This window comes from Ranitomeya variabilis, chromosome 1 (genome assembly GCF_051348905.1).
Source record: "Ranitomeya variabilis isolate aRanVar5 chromosome 1, aRanVar5.hap1, whole genome shotgun sequence".
Taxonomy (NCBI): Eukaryota; Metazoa; Chordata; class Amphibia; order Anura; family Dendrobatidae; genus Ranitomeya; species Ranitomeya variabilis.
Genome location: NC_135232.1, coordinates 641,138,930 through 641,162,903, shown reverse-complemented (window position 1 = coordinate 641,162,903; position 23,974 = coordinate 641,138,930). Strand labels below are relative to the sequence as shown.

At 45.4% G+C, this 23,974-nt stretch overlaps 1 protein-coding gene across 2 annotated transcripts in view; it reads left to right on the top strand.

Moving 5' to 3' along the window:
• GANC (glucosidase alpha, neutral C) overlaps nucleotides 1-18,016 on the top strand; it is a 129,145-nt gene extending 111,129 nt beyond the window's left edge. For both annotated transcript variants that reach the window (XM_077261194.1, XM_077261190.1), the window contains exons 24-25: nucleotides 12,626-12,729; nucleotides 17,531-18,016. In XM_077261194.1, the coding sequence (XP_077117309.1) occupies nucleotides 12,626-12,729; nucleotides 17,531-17,640 (214 nt within the window). In that variant the 3' untranslated portion in view covers nucleotides 17,641-18,016. The remainder of the gene's footprint in view (nucleotides 1-12,625; nucleotides 12,730-17,530) is intronic.
• The last annotated feature ends 5,958 nt before the right edge of the window (nucleotides 18,017-23,974 follow it).

Here is a 23,974-nt window from a genome sequence, read left to right as displayed (position 1 = left end):
CTGTGTAGTGAAGACTACCATTGTGTACTGTGGTAGGACTTCTATGGCAGAACCATCTGTGCAGTGAAGACCTCCATTATGTGCTGTGGTAGGACTTCTATGGCAGGACTATCTGTGCAGTGAAGACCACCATTATCCTCCATTATGTGCTGTGGTAGGACTTCTATGGCAGAACCATCTGTGCAGTGAAGACCTCCATTATGTGTTGTGGTAGGACTTCTATGGCAGGATCATCTGTGCAGTGAAGACCTCCATTATGTGCTGTAGTAGGACTTCTATGGCAGGACCATCTGTGCAGTGAAGGCCACCATTATATGCTGTGGTAGGACTTCTGTGGCAAGATCATCTGTGCAGTGAAGACCACCAGTATGTGCTGTGGTAGGACTTCTATGACAGGATCATCTGTGCAGTGAAGACCTCCATTATGTGTTGTGGTAGGACTTCTATGGCAGGACCATCTGTGCAGTGAAGACCTCCATTATGTGCTGCAGTAGGACTTCTATGGCAGAACCATCTGTGCAGTGAAGACCACCATTATGTGCTGTGTTAGGATGTCTATGGCAGGACATCTGTGTAGTGAAGACTACCATTGTGTACTGTGGTAGGACTTCTATGGCAGAACCATCTGTGCAGTGAAGACCTCCATTATGTGCTGTGGTAGGACTTCTATGGCAGGGCTATCTGTGCAGTGAAGACCACCATTATCCTCCATTATGTGCTGTGGTAGGACTTCTATGGCAGAACCATCTGTGCAGTGAAGACCTCCATTATGTGCTGTGGTAGGACTTCTATGGCAGGACTATCTGTGCAGTGAAGACCACCATTATCCTCCATTATGTGCTGTGGTAGGACTTCTATGGCAGAACCATCTGTGCAGTGAAGACCTCCATTATGTGTTGTGGTAGGGCTTCTATGGCAGGATCATCTGTGCAGTGAAGACCTCCATTATGTGCTGTAGTAGGACTTCTATGGCAGGACCATCGGTGCAGTGAAGGCCACCATTATGTGCTGTGGTAGGACTTCTGTGGCAAGATCATCTGTGCAGTGAAGACCACCAGTATGTGCTGTGGTAGGACTTCTATGGCAGGATCATCTGTGCAGTGAAGACCAACATTATGTGCTGTGGTAGGACTTCTATGGCAGGACCATCTGTGCAGTGAAGTCCACCATTATGTGCTGTGGTAGGACTTCTATGGCAGGACCATCTGTCCAGTGAAGACCACCATTATATGCTGTAAAGGGCAGGGTTTTCCCCCACAAAATATCAAACCTTATGGTTATCAAAGAGGGACTCTCCCTGCACCTCTAATGAGGTCCAATATGAACTATTAACCCCAAAATTGACTACTAATAATTAATATCCACATAATACCACAACAATATCACCACAATATAAAAACCCACAATTAACTGCCTTATTACCCAAATCACACATGAAATATCAGCCCTCCCATCTATAGCTTACTAACGCTAAGGCCTAAGAGGTTACAGGGCCTAGTAAGAAAAGGGGATACAGATATAATCAACCACCATGTGGATCCATGAACATTTCAGCATGCAGGCACAGCAAAAAAGACAGAGCACATGTGTCTTGTGCCTTTTATGTCCAGCTAGAAGAGGTGTGTCCAGCCCCAGGTGTGTGGGGATGAGGTCACAAGTCTATTGTCCACTGGCCTAAGTCCTAAATGAAACCTGATATACTAGCTTGAGGAGGGGGCTACTGAGCACATGTGGGGGAATTATATATCACTAAACACATCTCTACGTAAAGATATATATTTTGGAGCACTTCCCTTCTACATTCCCCCTGTTGTCGAGAACACGACAATGAAATTTGAGGGACGTTTTGTGCTGGGATTTATTTGCTTACTCAACCCCATTTATAACTAGTGACAGTTCAGGATGGAATGAAGCCTAATTCTGCATTTAGGTACCTAGACATCATCCACACGGCCGTCAGCTCTTCCCTGACATTCACCGTAACCCACATCTCTATCCACCAAGTACACCTTCTTCTTCTTTCTTGGAGTCTTATTGCAGTCTTCAGTCTCTGTTCTGGTCTTTAATTGTCAATCTTCAGGTATAGGCCCATCTCAAAGCCATCTTTCTCCAGTTGTGACTGGTCAGACTCTGGAACGGCTTCACCCTCACAGTCCATAGTCAGTCAACATCACCCTGTGTGCACCCGTCACTTTGCCAGACTTCACGTTACTCTCCTATAGCTTGATTCAGCAGGATTTTGAGTATGTCGGGCATAATGAGACTGCTGGATGTCACAGGTTTTTTTTTTTTTTTCTGGGCCTCGCGGACTCAGGCACTGGAAACGACTTGACTCTGGCACTGGAAATGACTGGACTCAGGCACTGGAAACAACTTTCATCAGACATGCATCAGACACGACTTCCATCAGGGACTTCTCCTGTAATCTTGATTGAAGATCATTGATGAGGTTCTTCCATAGATAGATACACAGATCTTTACTAGGCAGGTTAGAATTTCTGGAGTAGGGAGTGATGTCACAGTACCTAAGTTGGCTGCGGGAAAAACACTGTCTAATTCTAACCAACATTCAATCCATCCCTTACGAACTTCACCATTGCTAGGGTTAAAGTGGCAAATAACTTAGAAGCTGTGGGGACCTGTCCCTAGAGAATCTCACTCTTTTTCCCCATTCACACAAAACACATATATTACAATTCCATAATGCATATAGAGACTTAAGCTAAAATAGCATGGCTGCTACTGATCCATAATGCACATAAAGATCATTGATCCACGTACAGTTGGAGTTATCTACTGGCTGTAAATGCATCAACACCTTCACATGAACACACTTACTGAGTATGTCAATGTACAGGTAGTCCTGGATTTACACCTAAAGTGTCTATATGCACACATATGGAATTACTACACAGTAACCACACAATGAAAATAACATCATTATTATATACAATATATATATATATTGTATTCGGGGTAAAGGACTGGATTTTTCTTATTTTTCTTCACTGGCTGAGTTAATGGTGCTCAGCCTGACTTCCGTGCAGTTGGGTGTTTTGGTCCTCCTGCAGATCATAAACAGTCCAATATATATAAAATAATGACCAGGAGGAAAATGACAGGACAAAGTGGCGTTGGGTTTTATTACAGTCTCCTCCTCATGGCTGAAATCTGAGAGGAGATGTTTCAACTCGGCACCAAACGTAAGAGGGGTGTTCTGGAGTCTCTCAGGGGCATCTGGGCAAAGGTCAAGACCTCTTCTCTGGAGTGATAGGTGCTCTTCTACATAGATACCTAAAATGGGACAAAAGGAACAATACGCTCTGGGAGATCTCCCAGTGCAGTTAATAAACATCCTTATTTGATGCTGCCCTGTCCCCCCAAACTCACCTGTTCTTCATACTTTTACTTTGGAAGACCCCCCCTTGTTAACCTTTTTTGAGCTGCCCAGTAATTAGCTAATGCCTCAACTCTCCTGAACCCCACAAAATGAATGCAATTTTCTTATAGTTTGATCCTAGTCAATTGCCTCTGTTTCCTATACAGACACCCCTACCAGTTTTCCACAATTTAAAAGAGTAACATACAACCCTCGCAGCTACTTAACACCCTAAACGTTAAACTAAGGTACACTGACTCTAGTTGTATCCTGCATCAGGTATTAAACAAAACCATGTTATCTGTCCAAACTTCAAGATCAGCACACACTATAACACGACACTCCCTCGTGTACGTCCGTTATCTGTCCATGCTTCTCCGCCTGTCTTAGTTCACGTAACAACACCCTTTATCCAATCTAAGATGCACAGGAAAACAAACAAACAAAGTCAATTTTACAGCTGAACTTCAAGGCCTAAGTTAACACACACCTCCCTACCTATCTTAGTTCAAGCAACAAATCAGAGCATCCATGGATGTGACTCTATTATTAAAGGAACCATAAACACATTAACACCCTTAGGAAAACTAAAAGTAAAACTAAGGTACACCGACTTTAGTTGTATCCTGCTTCAGGTCTCAAACAAAACCATGTTATCCATCCAAACTTCAAGGTCTAAAGGTACCTTCACACTAAACGATATCGCTAGCGATCCGTGACGTTGCAGCGTCCTGGCTAGCGATATCGTTTAGTTTGACACGCAGCAGCGATCAGGATCCTGCTGTGATATCGCTGGTCGTTGAACAAAGTTCAGAACTTTATTTGGTCATCAGACCGGCGTGTATCGTCGTGTTTGACACCAAAAGCAACGATACCAGCGATGTTTTACACTGGTAACCAGGGTAAACATCGGGTTACTAAGCACAGGGCCGCGCTTAGTAACCCGATGTTTACCCTGGTTACCAGTGTAAAATGTAAAAAAAACAAACAGTACATACTCACCTTTGCATCCCCCGGCGTCCGCTTCCCACACTGACTGAGCGCCGTAAAGTGAAAGTGAAAGTACAGCACAGCGGTGACGTCACCGCTCTGCTGTTAGGGCCGGCGCTCAGTCAGTGCAGGAAGCGGACGCCGGGGGACGCGAATGTAAGTATGTACTGTTTGTTTTTTTTACATTTTACACTGGTAACCAGGGTAAACATCGGGTTACTAAGCGCGGCCCTGCGCTTAGCAACCCGATGTTTACCCTGGTTACCCGGGGGCCTCGGCATCGTTGGTCGCTGGAGAGCGGTCTGTGTGACAGCTCTCCAGCGATCAAACAGCGACGCTGCAGCGATCGGCATCGTTGTCGCTATCGCTGCAGCGTCGCTTAATGTGAAGGTACCTTTAGCAGCACACAGTATAACATGACACTCCATCGTGTACATCCGTTATCTGTCCATGCTTCTTTGCCTATCCTAGTTCACGTAACAACAACCTTTATCCAATCTAAGATGCACAGGAAAACAAACAAACAAAGTCAATTTTACAGCTGAACTTCAAAGCCTAGGTGAACACACACAACTCCCTACCTATATTAGTTCAAGCAACAAATCAGAGCATCCATGGATGTGACTCTATTATCCTGCGATCTGTGTTACTCTTATCATTATGAATTATATGGAAAACTGGAGCTAAAAAAACCCAAGTACCAGTAAATAAACCTCATTTACTTCACAGGGGGTCTGATAGAAAACCGCAAACAACCAACAACTAACAAATCCTGTTATCATTGCAATCACATTGCACCTCAGATAAGACCCTTCTGCCTCCTGTCTGGTCCTCACTGGTCTAAAGGTACCTTCACACTAAACGATATCGCTAGCGATCCGTGACGTTGCAGCGTCCTGGCTAGCGAAATCGTTTAGTTTGACACGCAGCAGCGATCAGGATCCTGCTGTGATATCGCTGGTCGTTGAATAAAGTTCAGAACTTTATTTGGTCGTCAGATCGGCGTTTATCGTCAGGTTTGACACCAAAAGCAACGATACCAGCGATGTTTTACGCTGGTAACCAGGGTAAATATCGGGTTACTAAGCGCAGGGCCGCGCTTAGTAACCCGATGTTTACCCTGGTTACCAGCGTAAAAGTAAAAAAAACAAACAGTACATACTCACCTGCGCGTCCCCTGCCGTCCGCTTCCTGCTCTGACTGAGTGCCGGCCCTAAAGTGAAAGTAAAAGCACAGCGGTGACGTCACCGCTCTGCTGTTAGGGCCGGCGCTCACACAGTGCAGGGAAGCGGACGCCGGGGGACGCGCAGGTGAGTATGTAGTGTTTGTTTTTTTTACTTTTAGGATGGTAACCAGGGTAAACATCGGGTTACTAAGCGCGGCCCTGTGCTTAGCAACCCGATGTTTACCCTGGTTACCCGGGGACCTTGGCATCGTTGGTCGCTGGAGAGCGGTCTGTGTGACAGCTCTCCAGCGATCAAACAGCGACGCTGCAGCGTTGTCGCTATCGCTGCAGCGTTGCTTAATGTGAAGGTACCTTAACAATACATTTCACTTACAAACGAGCAAACTTAGCAAAAAGAAGAAGAGTAAAAGAAACTAAAACAAAACAAACAATCAGAAAAACTAAAGGCCAGATTGATAAACTGAGTTTACATCGAGGCCACACTAGCCTCCCTGGCTGTAATCGGCCATTTTGAGGAGTCTGTACATGGCTGGGGACAGACTGAGAGAAAATGCCATTATGTCTGTGAAAATGACTGTGCTCCTTGACAATATTGCTAGGCCCCTCACAATTACTTGTGCAGTAACAGTTCCTTGCAATATGTCCAAAGTGACCACATTTAAAACATTTCACAGAATGATATTTCCTCTTCCTCATTGTACCTGGCCATTTGCAGTACCTAGCAATATGGCCGGAGCCAGCACAGGCATAACATCTAACACATGCCATGCCTGATTTAGGGGCCCTGACAGAACATACTTCCTTCTGTCTGGAACTTTTAAACTCTTCCATTACTAAGGATGCACTCTTAACAATGTTACATTTGCACTTTCTTTGTAATTTAGACAGCACATATCTGTCATTACATTTCTTTATTGGATCAAAATTTGATAAAATATTTGATCCCTCACCTGTTCCATCACTCCCCCCTTTTTGCCCTGCACAGAGCACAATTGGTCGGGGATCTGACCTTGTGTTCAGAGACAAAGAGAAGGCCGGCACCACATTTGAAAAATCATTGATGATATTTTTCACACTAGTAATCAGTTGGGAACTAGTATCCAGCTCCACACTGCTCTGATTAATAATGGCATCACTAGCTGCTGCCATTTTCTTCACAGCTTTGATCTCAGCCCCAGACTGAATCAGCTGGGCTTCCATATCAACACAATGATTTTTAATTTTCAGCAGTTGTGATTCAAGACTGGCAATCTGCTTTTCTCTGTCCACATTATTCTGATTGTTCTCTGCCAGTTGTGCCAGTAAGGCACATACTCTCTGCACATTAGTTACACAACACTGGCAGTGGAAATTTGGGGAATCTGCATTACACAGGGATTCCTCATACATACAGATCAGTTTGGCTAACATTTGTAGTCGTATGCTTGATTTATTCAAGACCGACCGTCTCTCTATGCACATGCTGTCATGCCCACATGCTTGTTCCAATAGGGCAGACCCCAGCAATTCTGCAGATTTGGGTATAGTGGGGATTACTGGGTGAAATTTACTGTGCTTTGTTAATCTTTTAAGGGTTGATAAGTCCATACTCACTCTTCCTGAAGCCATCTTGGTTGTCCTCCTTGTCCCTTCTCTACTGCTTGAAAACGGTCCTTTTACCTCTGGAATGCCTTTTCCTGACCAGCTGGACTTTTACCTTGAAAACGACTATGACTCTTTGGAAGATTGGACTGGTAAAGATCACCCCAAACTTTCAAAGAATATCAAGCAAAGGAAAAAGAAAAAAAAAACGTTAAAAATCAGAAGACTGGGTTCTCTGTTATTGATTTTGTTCCATGTATAGCTTGTATTGAAAATCTGTGTCACCTGTCTGAACTATCAGCGCTCTGAACGCACAGAATTACACAACAGTTCACCCTGTATCAATGCAATCTGTCCACGTCCCTCCGGCCTGATCAGTTCACAGACAATGAAAAGAAATTCAAACAGCAAAACATGTTAAACAAAATCTAAACAGTGGGCCTGTAGCTCGCCATTGTAAAGGGAAGGGTTTTCCCCCACAAAATATCAAACCTTATGGTTATCAAAGAGGGACTCTCCCTGCCGCTCTAATGAGGTCCGATATCAACTACACCATGTTCCAAATTATTATGCAAATTACACTTTTCTCGGATTTTCCTAAATGGTTGGTGTAAATTACAGTCAGTCTAATAAAAGTCATCACCCGTTACTCGAGTATACATCGAATTTTATTGAAGAAACCTCCCAATGATAACAGTATAATCCCCAAAATGAATAAAAACTCAAAATGCACTGTTCAAAATTATTAGGCACAGTAGAATTTCTAAACATTTGATGTTTTAAAAAACTGAAAATGCTCATTTGTGGAATTTGCAGCATTAGGAGGTCACATTCACTGAGCAAAAAAGCTATTTAACTCCAAAACATCCTAAGGCTACGTTCACATTAGCGTTGTGCGACGCAGCGTCGGGCGCCGCTGCGTCGCCGCATGCGTCATGCACACCTATATTTAACATGGGGGCGCATGGGCATGCGTTGCATTTGCGTTTTGTGACGCATGCGTCGCTGCGGCGCACGCGTAAGGGCGCACAGGACGCAGCAAGTTGCATTTTTTGTGCGTCCAAAATCAAGCAAAAAAAGGACGCATGCGTCACAAAACGCTGCGTTGTGCATGCGTTCACATTTGCGTTGTGCGTTGCGTCGCCGACGCTGCGGCGCACAACGCAAATGTGAACGTAGCCTAACAGGCCAAGTTACATGTTAACATAGGACCCCTTCTTTGATATCACCTTCACAATTCTTGCATCCATTGAACTTGTGAGTTTTTGTAGAGTTTTTGCTTCTATTTCTTTGCATGAAGTCAGAATAGCCTCCTAGAGATGCTGTTTTGATGTGAACTGCCTCCCACCCTCATAGATCTTTCGCTTGATGATACTCCAAAGCAGTGGCGTAACTACAAAGTTATGGGCCCCGGTGCGAACTTCCAAATGGGGCCCCCCCCCTACCCCCCCCTACCCCCCCCACCTTCCCCCGCCTCCGCAACCCCCCCACCCCGCTTCCCCTAGATACGCCTCGGACTGTTGCAGGAATCTCCTGCACTGCAACATGGTGTTGGGTGCCAGCACAGCCCGCACAGTGGTATATAGAGCACAGCCCGCACAGTGGTATATCCAGCACAGCCCGCACAGTGTTATATACAGCAGAGCCCGCACAGTGGTATATAGAGCACAGCCCGCACAGTGGTATATACAGCAGAGCCCGCACAGTGGTATATCCAGCACAGACCGCACAGTGGTATATCCAGCACAGACCGCACAGTGGTATATCCAGCACAGACCGCACAGTGGTATATCCAGCACAGCCCGCACAGTGGTATATCCAGCACAGCCCGCACAGGGGTATATACAGCACAGCCCGCACAGGGGTATATACAGCACAGCCCGCACAGGGGTATATACAGCAGAGCCCGCACAGTGGTATATAGAGCACAGCCCGCACAGTGTTATATACAGCACAGCCCGCACAGTGGTATATACAGCACAGCCCGCACAGTGGTATATACAGCACAGCCCGCACAGTGGTATATACAGCACAGCCCGCAGTGGTATATAGAGCACAGCCCGCACAGTGGTATATAGAGCACAGCCCGCACAGTGGTATATAGAGCACAGCCCGCACAGTGTTATATACAGCAGAGCCCGCACAGTGGTATATACAGCACAGCCCGCACAGTGTTATATACAGCAGAGCCCGCACAGTGGTATATAGAGCACAGCCCGCACAGTGGTATATACAGCAGAGCCCGCACAGTGGTATATACAGCAGAGCCCGCACAGTGGTATATACAGCAGAGCCCGCACAGTGGTATATACAGCAGAGCCCGCACAGGGATATATACAGCAGAGCCCGCACAGGGATATATACAGCAGAGCCCCCACAGGGGTATATACAGCAGAGCCCGCACAGGGATATATAGAGCACAGCCCACATCTCATCTCATCTCCCCCCCCCGATAATGGCCCCACAGTCCGGTTAAAAAGAAAAAAAAAAAAAACTCTCCTCACCTTTCCTTTTGCCCGCGGCGCTGCTCCCGGCGGCTGCAGTCTGCCCAGGACACTGCAGGTGCGCGATGATATGACGTCATCGCGCACCCGCAGTGTACTGTCAGAGGCAGAGCGGGGAATGATGGGAGAGGAAGCGTCAGGTGACGCTCTCTCCTCCCATCATTGCATTGAACTATACCGGTGTCATAGACGCCGGTATAGTTAAATGCGGCGGCGGCGGCGGCGGCACTGGGGGGGGGTTCCGGGGGAGGAACAGTGCAGCGGCCCACTACTGGCATCGGCTCTTCTGGCATTTGCCAGAAGTGCCCGATGGCCAGCCTGGCCCTGCTCAGACCTGCCGGCCCGGGGCCCCTGACCTGCGGGGCCCGGTCGCAATGGCGACCGCTGCGACCGCGGTAGTTACGCCCCTGCTCCAAAGGTTCTCTATAGGGTTGAGGTCAGGGGAAGAGTTTATCTACTTTTATGCCCATAGCAGCCAATGACTCAGAGGTATTCTTTGCAGCATGAGATGGTGCATTGTCATGAATGAAGATGATTTTGCTCCTGAAGGCACATTTCTGCTTTTTAGACCATGGAAGAAAGTTGTCAGTCAGAAACTCTATTTACTTTGCAGAGGTAATTTTCACACCTTCAGGAACCTTAAAGGGCCCTACCAGCTGTTTCCCCATGATTCCGGCCCAAAACATGACTCCTCCACCTCATTGCTGACATCGCAGCCTTGTTGGGACATGGTGGACATCCACAAACCATCCACTACTCCATCCATCTGAACCATCCAGGGTTGCTTGACACTCATCAGTAAGCAAGACTGTTTGAAAATTAGTCCTCATGTATGTCTGGGCCCACTACAACCGTTTCTGCTTGTGAACACTGTTTAGGGGTGGCCGAATAGTAGGTTTATGCACCACAGCAAACCTTTGAAGGATCCTACACCTTGAGGTTCGAGGGACTCCAGAGGCACCAGCAGCTTCAAATAACTGTTTGCTGCTTTGTAATGGTATTTTAGCAGCTGCTCTCTTAATCCAATGAATTTGTCTTGTAGAAACCTTCCTCATTATGCCTTTATCTGCATGAACTCTGTCTCTTCACAGTATGATGATCACTCTTAAGTTTTCATGAAATATCTAATTTTTTTCATACCTTGTCCAAGGCATTGCACTATTTAACGCTTTTCAGCAGCAGAGAGATCCTTTTTATTTCCCATATTGCCTGTGGCCTGCTTAATAATGTGGAACATCATTTTTAAGTAGTTTTCCTTTAATTAGAATCACCTGGAAAACGAATTATCACATGGGTTTAAGATTGATTTCAGTGATCCATTGAGCCCTGAGACACAATACCATCCACGAGTTTATTTGAAAAACAAAACAATTAAATCTTAATGACTCTTAAATCCAATTTGCATAATAATTTGAAACACAGTGTATTAACGCCAAAATTGACTACTAATAATTAATATCCACTTAATACCACAACAATATCACCACAATATAAAAACCCACATTTAACTGCCCGATTACCCAAATCACACATGCAATTTCAGCCCTCTCATCTATAGCTTAGTAACCCTAACGCCTAAGAGGTTACAGGGCATAGTAAGAAAAGGGGATACAGATATACTCAACCACCATGTGGATCCATGAACATTCCAGCATGCAGGCACAACAAAAGAGACAGTGCACATGTGTCTTGTGCCTTTTATGTCCTGCTAGAAGAGGTGTGTCCAGCCCCAGGTGTGTGGGGATGAGTCTATTGTCCACTGGCCTAAAGGTACCGTCACACTGACCAACTTTCCAACGAGAACGACAGCGATCCGTGACGTTGCAGCGTCCTGGATAGCGATCTCGTTGTGTTTGACATGCAGCAGCGATCTGGATCCTGCTGTGATATCGCTGGTTGGAGCTAGAAGTCCAGAACTTTATTTGGTCGTCAGGTCGGCGTGTATCGTTGTGTTTGACAGCAAAAGCAACGATGCCAGCAATGTTTTACAATGGTAACCAGGGTAAATATCGGGTTACTAAGCGCAGGGCCGCGCTTAGTAACCCGATATTTACCCTGGTTACCATTGTAAAAGTAAAAAAAAAAACACTACATACTCACATTCTGATGTCTGTCACGTCCCCCGCCGGCGTCCACAGGGTTAAAACTGCTTTCGGCAGGAGCGCTTGCTAATGCTGCGCTGCTGCCGAGAGCTTCCCTGTACTGAATGTGTCAGTGCCAGCCGGAAAGCAGAGCACAGCGGTGACGTCACCGCTGTCTGCCGGCGCTGACACATTCAGTGCAGGGAAGCTCTCGGCAGCAGTGCAGCATTAGCAAGCGCACCTGCCGAAAGCAGTTTTAACCCTGTGGATGCCGGCGGGGGACGTGACAGACATCAGAATGTGAGTATGCAGTGGTTTTTTTTACTTTTACAATGGTAACCAGGGTAAATATCGGGTTACTAAGCGCGGCCCTGCGCTTAGTAACCCAATGTTTACCCTGGTTACCCGGGTGCTGCAGGGGGACTTCGGCATCGTTGAAGACAGTTTCAACGATGCCGAAGTCGTTCCCCTGATCATTGGTCGCTGGAGAGAGCTGTCTGTGTGACAGCTCCCCAGCGACCACACAACGACTTACCAACGATCACGGCCAGGTCGTATCGCTGGTCGTGATCGTTGGTAAGTCGTTTAGTGTAACGGTACCCTAAGTCCTAAATGAAACCTGATATACCAGCTTGAGGAGGGGGCTATTGAGCACATGTGGGGGAATTATATATCACTAAACACATAACTACGTAAAGATATATATTTTGGAGCACTTCCCTTCTACATATGCTGTGGTAGGACTTCTACGGCAGGACCATCTGTGCAGTGAAGACCATTACTAATGTGCTAACTGACAGTAGACTTCTGCTTGCTCAGTTATGTCTATTAGAATATATATTTATATTTATTGTTAAATTATTAATTAATCGCCAGTGAAAATTCTATTTTTTTTATTTTTTAGTTCTGCTGACAAACTAGGTAGTTTCCCAGTGAAATCCCTCCTGGAAAATGTTCATGTAATGGGTTTCAAGAAATCACCATCTGAGGTCATTGTACATCAAGCTGGTAAGATTTAGATCCTTGCTGCACGGTTTAAAAAAACATAAAGTTAATTAAGAAGTCCTCAGACAGTGGTGCCGTGTGGTTTTTGAAAATTAATCAATAATTTACATGTACACCATGTAATGGCAATGTTTAAAAATACAACTCGTTACACAAAAAAAGCAGACCTTTATACAACAAAACTGACAATTTTAAAATGTCAAATAAAAGCAGAATGGATCTTTAGGAATGAGGATAAAAAAAATATAAAAAACAGGACTTGGTCGTTTGCTCTGGGTGAGCAGTTATCAAAGTGAAAAATCTTGTCAAAAGGATCCACATGAAGGCTAAGTAAACTTTTTAATAAGTTTGCCATGTGGCATGAGACCCCCTTTGATCAGTAAAATGAAGGGACATGGATGAGTAGCTGGAACCGGACTATTTCCTTTTCATAAACCAATGGCACACATGAAAATAAGAAACTTTGTAATATGGTATATTTTATCAGAGAAATCTGCTTCGTTCTTCTGCAAGACTGTGAGCTCCAGTTTTGAGAATGAATATTCAGAGTAGTTCTATGGAGAACTGGAACTGTTTCAGTAGAATTCTCAGCAGAATTTCTGGTTCTGCCTCTAGCTCCTCCCTCATCTCTATAGAATTTTAAAAGCACCAACTGCCGTCTGCTATCTCAGGAATGGAAAAATCTGTCTTCACTGCTTTTAACCCTGAATTCAGAGTAAAAGATCAGTCCTGGAGAAGAAAGAAGCAGATTTTTCTGTTAAGATATATTACAAAGTTTCTTGTTTTCATGTGGACTACTGATTTATGAATAAAATTAAAACAACCAACTCCCTAACCCCATTGGCAGAAGGGCAACAGTTCTATCAAAGCTGAAGTATCAGGGCAGGAATTTCTCAGTCACAAGGGTTGGACCCAGTGTCGGACTGGGATGCCAAGGGCCCACCAGTAACTGGGCTACCAGCAAATGTGACATTATCCTCAATTACAAATTTATATACGGTAACAATGAACTGGGTAGATTGTTAAATGAAAAAGATGTACATAGTGATCCAAGGATATAGTGCCAAGTACTGTTCATATAAGAGGGTGGTGGCCCACTCCTTGCCCAGGGGCCCACCAGAGGATTCTCCTGTTCTTTTGTGGGCCAGACCAAGCCTGTGATCCACCAGATGGAAAGGGGGTTCCTGAGGCCCTCTGCATTTTTTCAGCTCTGGCAGCCTGTGCAGCGTAGCTTATCCCTTAGATACTGCATGATCCCATCTTGGGAGGTGTCTTGCAGGTGCACACCAGAAGGCTGAAGTTGCTCAAAATGAAGAGCAAGTTAGTAAGTCAATTAGCCATTAGCCTGCTAAAAGGAAGGCTTGGGATGAACTCTCACTCCTCCTTTCCTGTAAACTTCTTAAGTGCCTTATATTTATTATTGAAAGAGACAGGGCCCCGCAGCAGTGTAAGATGCATGGCCAAATGTGGTATCACTGAACATGACAAGCCTAAGTATACGTATATTATGAGCAATGGAGAAAATGTTCAGTGTTTCCCAGCCTTTATTTGTACCTTCCGTCTCTGTCAGAAGTTATTGAAATACTGTAAGTGACAATTACATAAAATTTAAGGGGGTTGTCTGGGACTTTAACATTGATGGTGATGGCCTGTCCTTTGGGATAGGTCATCAAAATCTGATCCATGGGAGTGCGAAACTCGGCACCCGTGCCAATCAGCTGTTCCCGGAGTCAGCGTCTGCCGGCTCTGCTCAGTTGTGGAGCTGTACAGCACAGAGACATTGACTGTATCATGGCCGCAGCCAGGTACTACACATCTGCCTTCTATTAAAATCAATAAGGGGCAGATGTCCAATACCTGGTGCAGCAAACATTCCGTCCATGTAGCTGTGCTGCGCAGCTCTACAACTGAGCAGATCTGGCTGTCGCCAACACCAGGGACACTTGATCAGTGGGATTGTCAAATGTTACACCCCCACCGATCATACATTGATGACCTATCCTAATGATAGGCCATGAATGTTAAAGTCTCACACAACCCCTTTAATTAGTATGAAAAAGGGACTTAATCTGTTTAATTCTAAAAAGAATGTTCAGTCTATTACTTTGGTATTAGATCAGAGAAGATCTGTAACTTGGCCCTCACCTATCCTGTGAGTTCTGGTCCCTCTCATCTCTTGGCATCACAGACTTGGCCCTATCCTGGATCTCCTCATATTTGACAGACCAAACATTCAGTGTCTCCCTCCCCCACACCATCTCCTCACTCCGCCCCTTGTCTGTCGGTGTTCCTCAAGGCTCTTTTCTAGGACCCCTACTCTTCTCCATCTACACCTTCGGCCTGGGACAGCTCATAGAATCCCACGGTATGCAGTATCATCTCTACGCTGATGACACGCAGATTTACCTATCCGGACCTGACCTCACCTCTAGTGATGATATACTCGTTACTCGTGATTTCCCAAGCACGCTCGGGTGTCCTCCCAGTATTTTTTAGTGCTCGGAGATTTAGTTTTCATTGCTTCAGCTGAATAATTTACATCTGTCAGCCAGCATAAGTACATGTGGGGGTTGCCTGGTTGCTAGGGAATCCCCATATGTAATCAAACTGGCTAACAGATGTAAATCATTCAGCTGCGGCGAAGAAAACTAAATCTCCGAGCACTAAAAAATACTTGGAGGACACCCGAGCGAGCTCCGAAATCTCGAGTAACGAGTATATTCGCTCATCCCTACTCACCTCCTTACTTACCAAAATCCCACACTGTTTGTCTGCTATCTCGGCCTTCTTTTCTGCTCGCTTTCTAAAACTGAACATGGACAAAACAGAATTCATCGTCTTTCCCCCATCTCACTCTACCCCTCCATCAGACCTATCTATCAATGTCAATGTCAATGGCTGCTCACTTTCCCCAGTCCCACACGCCCAGTGCCTCGGGGTGATCTGTTATGATCCTAGTGGCAAGGATCGCAGGTCGGACTAGCTAAGTAACTGAACAGACTACTAGCTCTGGGGAAGTGGTAACTAGATTGACCGCAACCTGATCCTATCCGCAAACAACTATAGGCAGCCGTGGAACGTTACCTAAAAATCCTAGACGTCTCGTCACGGCCTGAGAAACTGACTATTCCTGGAGGGAAAGTAAGTCCTCACTTGCCTCAGTGGAATGACCCCAAAAATATAGAATAGCCCCCCACAAATATTAACGGTGAGTTAAGGGGAAAGCACAAACACAGAGATGAAATCAGATTTAGCAAATGAGGCCCGCTAATACTAGATAGCAGAAAATAGGAAGGAAACTGTGCGGTCAATAAAAAACCCTATTCAAAATATCCACGTAGAGATTGCTCGAGCCCCCGCACCAACTAACGGTGCGGGGGAAGCAACTCCGTACCCCAGAGCTTACCAGCAAAAAGAAATCACATGTTAGCAAGCTGGACTAGACTCATCATACACAGAAATCATATTGCAGGCAGATGAGCAAAAAATATTCAAACAGAACTTAGCTTATCCTGAAGAGGCAGAAAACGAGATAATCAGGAGTAATCAGAATAGCACTGAATACATTGACAGCCGGCAACAAGTGGAAGTGAAGCAGAGCTAAATAGGAGCCTCCCTGGTGAATAACGAGGCAGCTGATCCAGCAGACCCGCAGGATAATAAACCAAACCACCAGGGGGAGCCAAAAAACCAAAGTCACACAATACCATCTGTGACCACAAGAGGGAGCCTGAAAACGGAGTTCACAACAGTGATCCTCGACTCTGCCTTCTCTTTCAAGCCACATATACAAGCCCATGCCTCCTCCTGCCGTCTCAAACTCAAAAATATCTCCCGGATCTGCATATTCCTTGACCGTGACACCACAAAAACACTAGTGCATGCCCTTATCAACTCCCGTCTTGACTACTGCAACCTCCTACTCTCTGGCCTCCCCTCTAGCACTCTGGCACCACTCCAATCCATCCTACACTCTGCTGCCCGACTAATCTACCTGTCTCCCCGCTATTCCCCAGCCTCTCCCTTATGCCAAGCCCTTCACTGGCTTCCTATCGCCCAGAGACTCCAGTTCAAAACCCTTACAATGACATACAAAGCCATCCACAAACCTGTCTCCTCCATACATTTGTGACATGGTCTCCCGATACTTACCTACACACAACCTCCGATCCTCTCAAGATCTCCTTCTCTACTCCCCTCTCATCTCTTCTTCCCACAACCTTATCCAAGACTTCTCCCGTGCTTTCCCCATACTCTGGAACTCTCTACCACAACACATCAGACTCTCACCTACCATAGGTGAAAAAGAACCTGAAGACTCACCTCTTGCGACAAGCCTACAGCCTGTAGTGATCGTCAACCTACTGAACCACCGCACAACCAGCTCTACCCTCTCCTAATATATCCTCACCCATCCCCTGCAGACTGTGAGCCCTCGCGGGCAGGGTCCTCCCTCCTTATGTACCTGTGTGCCTTGTTTTTTGCTCATGTTTAATTGTACTTGTCTATATTTGCCCCCTTTTCACATGTAAAGCGCCATGGAATAAATGGCGCTATAAAAATGTATAATAATAATAATACATAAGGCACACAGGGATTTTTTAGGCCTCTATAGTTTTGCTCCTGTAATCAGTTCTGGATTAGTACTATTATAATTTTTATTTGTTACGGATGTAACAATCCAAGTGACATTCTGCATAATTTTTATCAACGCAGAAACAATATAGAATCAGTTGTTTTCAGTGATCTGCGACTAATATTTATTGTAGAAAACTTTCAACATCTTTTTTATATTCTCCTACAGGTAGAGAGAAGAGAAAGCTGAGCTACACCTACAACAGAAACCTCTGTGTCCTGAGTCTGGAGAACGTCTCCTTGAGAGTCTCTGTGGACTGGGAGATTCACATTAAATGACGTTTACTCTGAGATTTCTTCATGTGATGCTGCTTGGATTTTAGATGTCACATTTATCTTATTGTTCCAATGCAGTCACTTAATTTTCCTTTGATTTGTGTAAACCAGTGAAAATTGTCTTTTTTCTGGACCAATAACATCAGCATATAGGGGATAACTTGTTTTACCTGGACAACCCTTTGAGTAATGCTTTGAGTGCTGTCCTGTGATAATACCTGTTGTGGATTACAGACGGTGAGTCTTCACAGATGTTTGTACATTGTATATCCACAGGTGCAGTAATGTGTTGGAGTTCTAATAAATGAGAGTCCTCTTCAAGTGACTAAAAATAAAAGTAAAAACATAATTTAAAAAAATATACCGTACTTTTTTTTGCAAATCCCTTTGTTTGTTTGGTTTTTTTAATATCAATCTTACAAATAATAAAGGTTTATTACCAAGTAAATGAATAATAAAACACATCATAGCCAGATATATTCAAGTAAGAAAACAAAGGAAGACAGTGTAAGCACCCCCATGGCCCCTCCAGTGAATGAAAACATTTTTTAAGATTTTTTTTTAACACAAACTGGTTACATTCTTCTGTACTGGTAACTTTAACACCAATGTTATGGGATCGGTCTAAAAGTGTAATTGGAGTAAAAGTTAATTTGAGCGTATTTTTCCTCCGGTAGTTTTTAATAAGCAAAAAAGACAGATTTAGAGATTTTATGGGTTCTTCACCTGATACTTCAATGTAGAGACACTGTCCCAATGTCCTTGCCTGAAGTAGGTTTTACTCACACAGGACTATTATACTTGTTGCTGACCTTAATCCTATATTGTTTCCTTGTTACACTCTTGTCAGTTTTTACTCATCCTTAAAGGGAATCTGTCAGTAAGATCAACCCTAAGCTGTCTATATGGGAATGTAGGTCATAGGAAGCTGAGTAAAATGATACCTTGATCTCTACAATCTGATGCCTTATTCCAGAGAAATTCACGTTTTTCTTATATGTAAATAAGCAGTTAAGATCTATGGGCTGGACATAGATCTTCCCTAGAGCCCACTTCCAGAGATTATTTTAAATGATATGAGGTGCTACTTGTGTGACATGTGATGATTACCAGTGTGATTCGTAATGGCCGCTCTCCTCTCTGATCTCACTGCAGAGCTGTGGGTCATTATTAGGGTGCAGACAGGTGGCCGTAATACTCATAGGGAGATCACCTTGCAATCCTCGGACTGGCCATCGACTCTCTTGACCTGAGCATGACAGCTGCATACAGACACGTGAGTCACATTCAGGTCAGGAGAGCAGACTGCCAGTCCAAGGATTGCAATGCGATCCTCGCACGAGTATTACTGTTAGTGCCCTTACTGACACATCTGCAGGTTCTTCTCAATGCTGTTATTGCACTCCCTTCAAGGTCAATGCAAACTTGGATTGTCCAGGGTGATCTCAGGAACGCCGATGACCTTGTGGGCTGGTTCAAGAAGGGGAGGGGAAGTCGAGGGTTCCTTGGGGAGGCAACAATCCATACTGGTGGGCCCAACAAGAGGCAGAGGCCCAAAAGGGGCTGAGGTGTCCAAGATTCAAAGGGGAGGGGAGGTTATGTGGAAGGTACTTGCTGGCAATATTATATATTAGAAATGTCACGGCCCAGACCATGTAGCTCCCGTTGTCCCCTGACCTCCGAGCAGATGGACTATAGCCTGGGACGCTGCTGTTCATCCCATGCGTATCCAGCCTGCAGTGTGAACGGTTCTTCTAGTGAGGGGACCCTAGCTTGTCCCGTAAAGGTGAATGGTCTGAAAGTGACTGGACTGATAGACTCAGTTTGGTGACCCTCGTAAAGGCCACACTTCCTCTCCACCTGATCCTTGGAGAGAGGGATGGTGTCTGAAGCGTCCACAGGGATGTTAAAAACTATCCAGTGGCCAGAGTGGACATTGAAATGTCCCAAGGTATGGAATCCTACGAGGTCAGCATGGTCCAGGACTTATTGCACCCTGTTATCATAGGCTGCGACTTTTGTTTGTTTTGGGTTTTGTGGGGGAAGGCGCCAGAGCTCGGTTGCTCAGATAATAGACGGGTTGCTGTTATGATCCTAGTGGCTTAGGATCACAAATCTAACCAGCTAAGTAGAAAATAATAGGACGAGCTCTGGGGATGTGGTAACTGGACTAACCGCAAACCTGATCCTAACCGCACACACTATAGGCAGCCGTGGAACGTTTCCTGAAATCCTAGACGTCTCTTCACGGCCTGAGAAACTGACTACCCCTAAAGAGAAAGTAAAGACCTCACTTGCCTCAGAGAAATCCCCCAGAGATATAGATGCCCCCCACAAATAATAACGGTGAGTTAAGAGGAAAAGACAAACGCAGAGATGAAACAGGTTAAGCAAATGAGGCCCGCTAACGCTAGATAGCAGAAAATAGCAAGGGATCTGTGCGGTCAGTAAAAAACCCTATGCAAAAATATCCACGCAGAGAATGCGAGAACCCCCACACCAACTAACGATGTGGGGGGAGCAACTCAGCACCCCAGAGCACCAGCAAGCAGGGAAATCACATATTAGCAAGCTGGACAAAAACTCATCATATACTAGGAAACATCTTGAACACAGATGAGCAAAAATAAGCAAACAGAACTTAGCTTCTCTTGGAGAGACTGATAACGGATGTAGACAGGAGCAATCAGAATAGCACTGAATACAACGGCAACAGGCAAGGAATGAAGGACCAGGTGGATTAAATAGGAAACCTAACTAGCAGATGACGAGACAGCTGATCCTGCCAGAAACCTGCAAAATAACAAAAAGAGCCACCAGGAGGAGCCCAAAGAGAGAACTCACACAGTACCACTCATGACCACAGGAGGGAGCCCGGAAACAGAGTTCACAACAGTACCCCCCCCTTGAGGAGGGGTCACCGAACCCTCACCAGAACCCCCAGGGCGATCAGGGTGAGCCACATGGAAGGCACGAACCAAATCGGCCGCATGAACATCAGAGGCGACAACCCAGGAATTATCCTCCTGACCATAGCCCTTCCACTTAACCAAATACTGAAGCCTCCGTCTTGAAATACGAGAATCCAAGATCTTCTCCACCACGTATTCCAATTCTCCCTCAACCAGCACCGGAGCAGGAGGCTCAACAGAAGGAACCACAGGCACCACATACCTCCGCAACAAAGACCTATGGAACACATTATGGATGGTAAACGATGCCGGGAGGTCCAAGCGAAATGACACAGGGTTGAGGATTTCCAAAATTTTATAAGGACCGATAAAACGAGGTTTAAACTTAGGAGAAGAAACCTTCATAGGAACATAACGAGAAGACAACCACACCAAATCCCCCACACGAAGTCGGGGACCCACACAGCGACGACGGTTAGCAAAGCGCTGAGCCTTCTCTTGTGACAACATCAAATTGTCCACCACATGGTTCCAAATCTGCTGCAACCTATCCACCACAGAATCCACCCCAGGACAGTCAGAAGACTCAACCTGACCCGAGGAAAAACGAGGATGAAAACCAGAATTACAAAAAAAAGGCGAAACCATAGTAGCCGAACTAGCCCGATTATTAAGGGCAAACTCGGCCAATGGCAAAAAAGCCACCCAATCATCCTGGTCAGCAGAAACAAAACATCTCAAATAAGTTTCCAAGGTCTGGTTAGTTCGCTCGGTTTGGCCATTCGTCTGAGGATGGAAGGCCGACGAAAAAGACAAATCAATGCCCATCTTAGCACAAAAGGACCGCCAAAATCTGGACACAAACTGGGATCCTCTGTCAGACATAATGTTTTCAGGGATGCCGTGCAGACGAACCACATTCTGAAAAAATAACGGAACCAAATCGGAGGAAGAAGGCAACTTAGGCAAGGGCACCAAATGGACCATTTTAGAAAAACGATCACAAACCACCCAGATGACAGACATTCTCTGAGAGACCGGAAGATCCGAAATAAAATCCATGGAAATATGCGTCCAAGGCCTCTTAGGAACTGGCAAAGGCAAAAGCAAACCACTGGCACGAGAACAGCAAGGCTTAGCCCGAGCACAAATCCCACAGGACTGCACAAAGGAACGCACATCCCGCGACAAGGAAGGCCACCAGAAGGATCTAGCCACCAAATCTCTGGTACCAAAAATCCCAGGATGACCTGCCAACACTGAAGAATGGACCTCGGAAATAACTCTGCTGGTCCATCTATCTGGGACAAACAGTCTCTCTGATGGACAACGGTCAGGTCTATCCGCCTGAAATTCCTGTAACACCCGTCGCAAATCTGGGGAAATGGCAGACAAAATTACCCCCTCTTTGAGGATACCAACCGGCTCAGAAACTCCAGGGGAGTCAGGCACAAAACTCCTAGAAAGAGCATCAGCCTTCACGTTCTTCGAACCAGGAAGGTACGAGACCACGAAATCGAAACGTGAGAAAAACAACGACCAACGAGCCTGTCTAGGATTCAACCGCTTGGCCGACTCAAGATAAATCAAATTTTTATGATCAGTCAAGACCACCACACGATGCTTAGCTCCCTCTAGCCAGTGTCGCCACTCCTCAAATGCCCACTTCATTGCCAACAACTCCCGATTACCAACATCATAATTTCGTTCAGCCGGCGAAAATTTTCTTGAAAAGAAGGCACATGGCTTCATCACAGAGCAATCAGAGCTTCTCTGTGACAAAACAGCCCCTGCTCCAATTTCAGAAGCATCAACCTCGACCTGGAAGGGAAGAGAGACATCTGGCTGACATGAAACTGGAGCCGAAGAAAACCGGCGCTTCAGCTCCTGAAAGGCCTCAACGGCCGCAGGAGACCAGTTAGTCACATCAGAACCCTTCTTGGTCAAATCCGTCAAAGGTTTAACCACACCAGAAAAATTAGCAATGAAGCGACGGTAAAAATTAGCAAAACCCAAGAACGTCTGAAGACTCTTAACCGATGTAGGTTGAGTCCAATCATGAATAGCCTGGACCTTGACTGGGTCCATCTCAATAGAAGAAGGAGAAAAAATAAAGCCCAAAAAGGAAACTTTCTGGACTCCGAAGAGACATTTGGAACCCTTCACAAACAAGGCATTGGCACGCAGGACCTGAAATACCATCCTGACCTGCTTCACATGGGATTCCCAATCATCTGAAAAGACCAAAATATCATCCAGATACACAATCATAAATTTATCCAGATATTCTCGGAAGATATCGTGCATGAAGGACTGAAACACAGAAGGGGCATTAGAAAGTCCAAAAGGCATCACCAAGTACTCAAAATGGCCTTCGGGCGTATTAAATGCTGTTTTCCATTCATCGCCCTGTTTTATACGCACAAGATTATACGCACCGCGAAGATCTATCTTGGTGAACCAACTAGACCCCCTAATCCGAGCAAACAGATCAGACAACAATGGCAAGGGATACTGGAATTTGACCGTGATTTTCTTTAGAAGGCGATAATCTATACAGGGTCTCAACGAACCATCCTTCTTGGCCACAAAAAAGAATATCGCACCAAGAGGGGACGAGGAGGGGCAAATATGTCCCTTCTCCAAAGACTCCTTTACATAGCTCCGCATAGCGGCATGCTCTGGTACAGACAAATTAAACAGTCGTCCCTTAGGGAACTTACTACCAGGAATCAAATTTATAGCACAATCACAATCCCTATGAGGAGGTAGGACACTGGATTTGGGCTCATCAAATACATCCTGGTAGTCCGACAAAAACTCAGGGACTTCAGAAGGAGTAGAGGAAGCAATTGATACCAAGGGAGCATCGCCATGAATTCCCTGGCAACCCCAACTCAACACAGACATAGCTTTCCAATCCAGGACTGGATTATGAGCCTGCAACCATGGCAGACCCAACACGACAACGTCATGCAAATTATATAACACAAGAAAGCGAATCACCTCCTGATGTGCAGGAGTCATACACATGGTCACTTGAGTCCAGTATTGAGGTTTATTCTTGGCCAATGGTGTAGCATCAATTCCCTTCAATGGAATAGGGAACTGTAATGGCTCAAGGATAAAACCACAGCGCTTGGCAAATGACAAATCCATCAGATTTAGGGCGGCACCTGAATCTACAAAAGCCATAACTGAGTAAGATGACAGAGAGCAAATCAAAGTAACAGACAAAATGAATTTAGGCTGTACAGTACCAATGGTGACAGATCTAGCAAAGTTTTTTGTGCGCTTAGAGCATGCTGAGATAACATGAGCTGAATCACCACAGTAAAAGCACAACCCATTCTGACGTCTATGATTTTGCCGTTCAATTCTGGTCAGAATCCTATCACATTGCATAGACTCAGGTTTCTGTTCAG